The sequence below is a fragment of the Helobdella robusta genome (genome assembly GCF_000326865.2).
Source record: "Helobdella robusta unplaced genomic scaffold HELROscaffold_79, whole genome shotgun sequence".
Taxonomy (NCBI): Eukaryota; Metazoa; Annelida; class Clitellata; order Rhynchobdellida; family Glossiphoniidae; genus Helobdella; species Helobdella robusta.
Window position 1 is genome coordinate 145,044 of NW_008705453.1, and position 1,415 is coordinate 146,458.

At 38.0% G+C, this 1,415-nt stretch overlaps 1 protein-coding gene across 1 annotated transcript in view; it reads left to right on the plus strand.

Annotated features, from left to right (window-relative positions):
• Positions 1-1,415, plus strand: part of HELRODRAFT_182012 (hypothetical protein) — a gene marked incomplete at both ends in the record, with an annotated part of 4,718 nt that overhangs the window by 2,795 nt on the left and 508 nt on the right. Inside the window, one exon of the mRNA XM_009031777.1 lies at positions 131-280. Within this exon, the coding sequence (XP_009030025.1) occupies positions 131-280 (150 nt within the window). The remainder of the gene's footprint in view (positions 1-130; positions 281-1,415) is intronic.

The following is a 1,415-nucleotide window of genomic DNA, read 5'->3' on the forward strand; positions in this document are numbered from 1 at the left end:
TCATCATCATCATCATCATCATCATCATCATCATCATCATCATCATCGTCATCATCATCATCATCATCATCATCATCATCGTCTTCTTCATCGTCTTCATGAAATTGATCAATCGCCAATGATCAAACAGCTCTGATGACATCACATTCATCATTTTCGACAACAACCTCAACATCAACAACAACAACATCAACAATCTCAACAACTACAACATCAACAACATCATCAACAACAACAACAACCTCAACATAACATCAGCAACAACAAACAACAGCACAAAGTTATCAGCGGCGACATCTATAACAATTTAATTATATCATTGCTTCCTTCCTATTTTTCCATATTTTTTTTCTGTCTTTTTTATTTAGTGTCTTTCTTTTTCCTGTTTTCCTTAATGACATGTTATCGTCAGCAACCGCGTAGCAACCAGTTGCTAGGCAACCGACCAACCAGCATGGAATAGTGATGTGACGTCATAAAAATAGAAAAAACAGTAAATAACACAAGATATCAGATGAAAAGCTTTAATTATTTATGGTCTTTGTGCTATTGCTTTGTGATGGTCAAGAGGAAAAAGAAGAAGATGCTGTCGTTGATATTACCATAAAAATGTATTTGTATGTCTGAAAAGGAAGATGAAGACGATGACAATGAAGATGGCGATGCTGATGACAGTCCCACCAATCACATTTCATTACATCAAGTTACGTCACAAGACATCACGTCAGATTAACCAACAACTAAACAACCAACCATCCAACCAGCCATTCAACCAACCAGCCAACCAGCCATTCAACCAACCAACCAACCAACACCATTAATTAACTCTTTTATCTTTTGATTCACTTGCAATAATCCGGATGTTAAATGCATTCAAAAAAATCCAACAACCCAAACTATGCCCAACAATCATACAAACCTACAGACCAACAGACAGCCCTGACATGCTGCACCAAAAAGCATCAAACGAAGCACATAATCCATGAATTAATCACAGTGCAAAATATTGATTTCGCTACTTCAATACAAAAACTATTCTGTCCCTTCCAGATAGAGCGAAATGGCGTATCGAATTTCGAATGTACTTTTTTGTGTGTACTCGCATGTACAGATATACAGAAATTCGTTCACAAATACTAAACATACCGAGGAAGAAAGAGAGAGAGAGAGAGAGAGAGAGAGAGAGAGAGAGAGAGAGAGAGAGAGAGAGAGAGAGAGGAGAGAAAGAGAGAAGGGAGAGAGAGAAAGAAAAGAAGTAAAGAGAGTCAAAACTTCTCCCCAAAACACACGGACAAAAATAGACGTCAAGTTTTTGAAGGTTTGTTGCTGCAGTGGACACTCTTGACATCCCCGTGAAGGAACAGCCGTGTGCTTGGAATTTAATTTTCTTAGTTGGTTGCTGCTGTTGTGGTAGT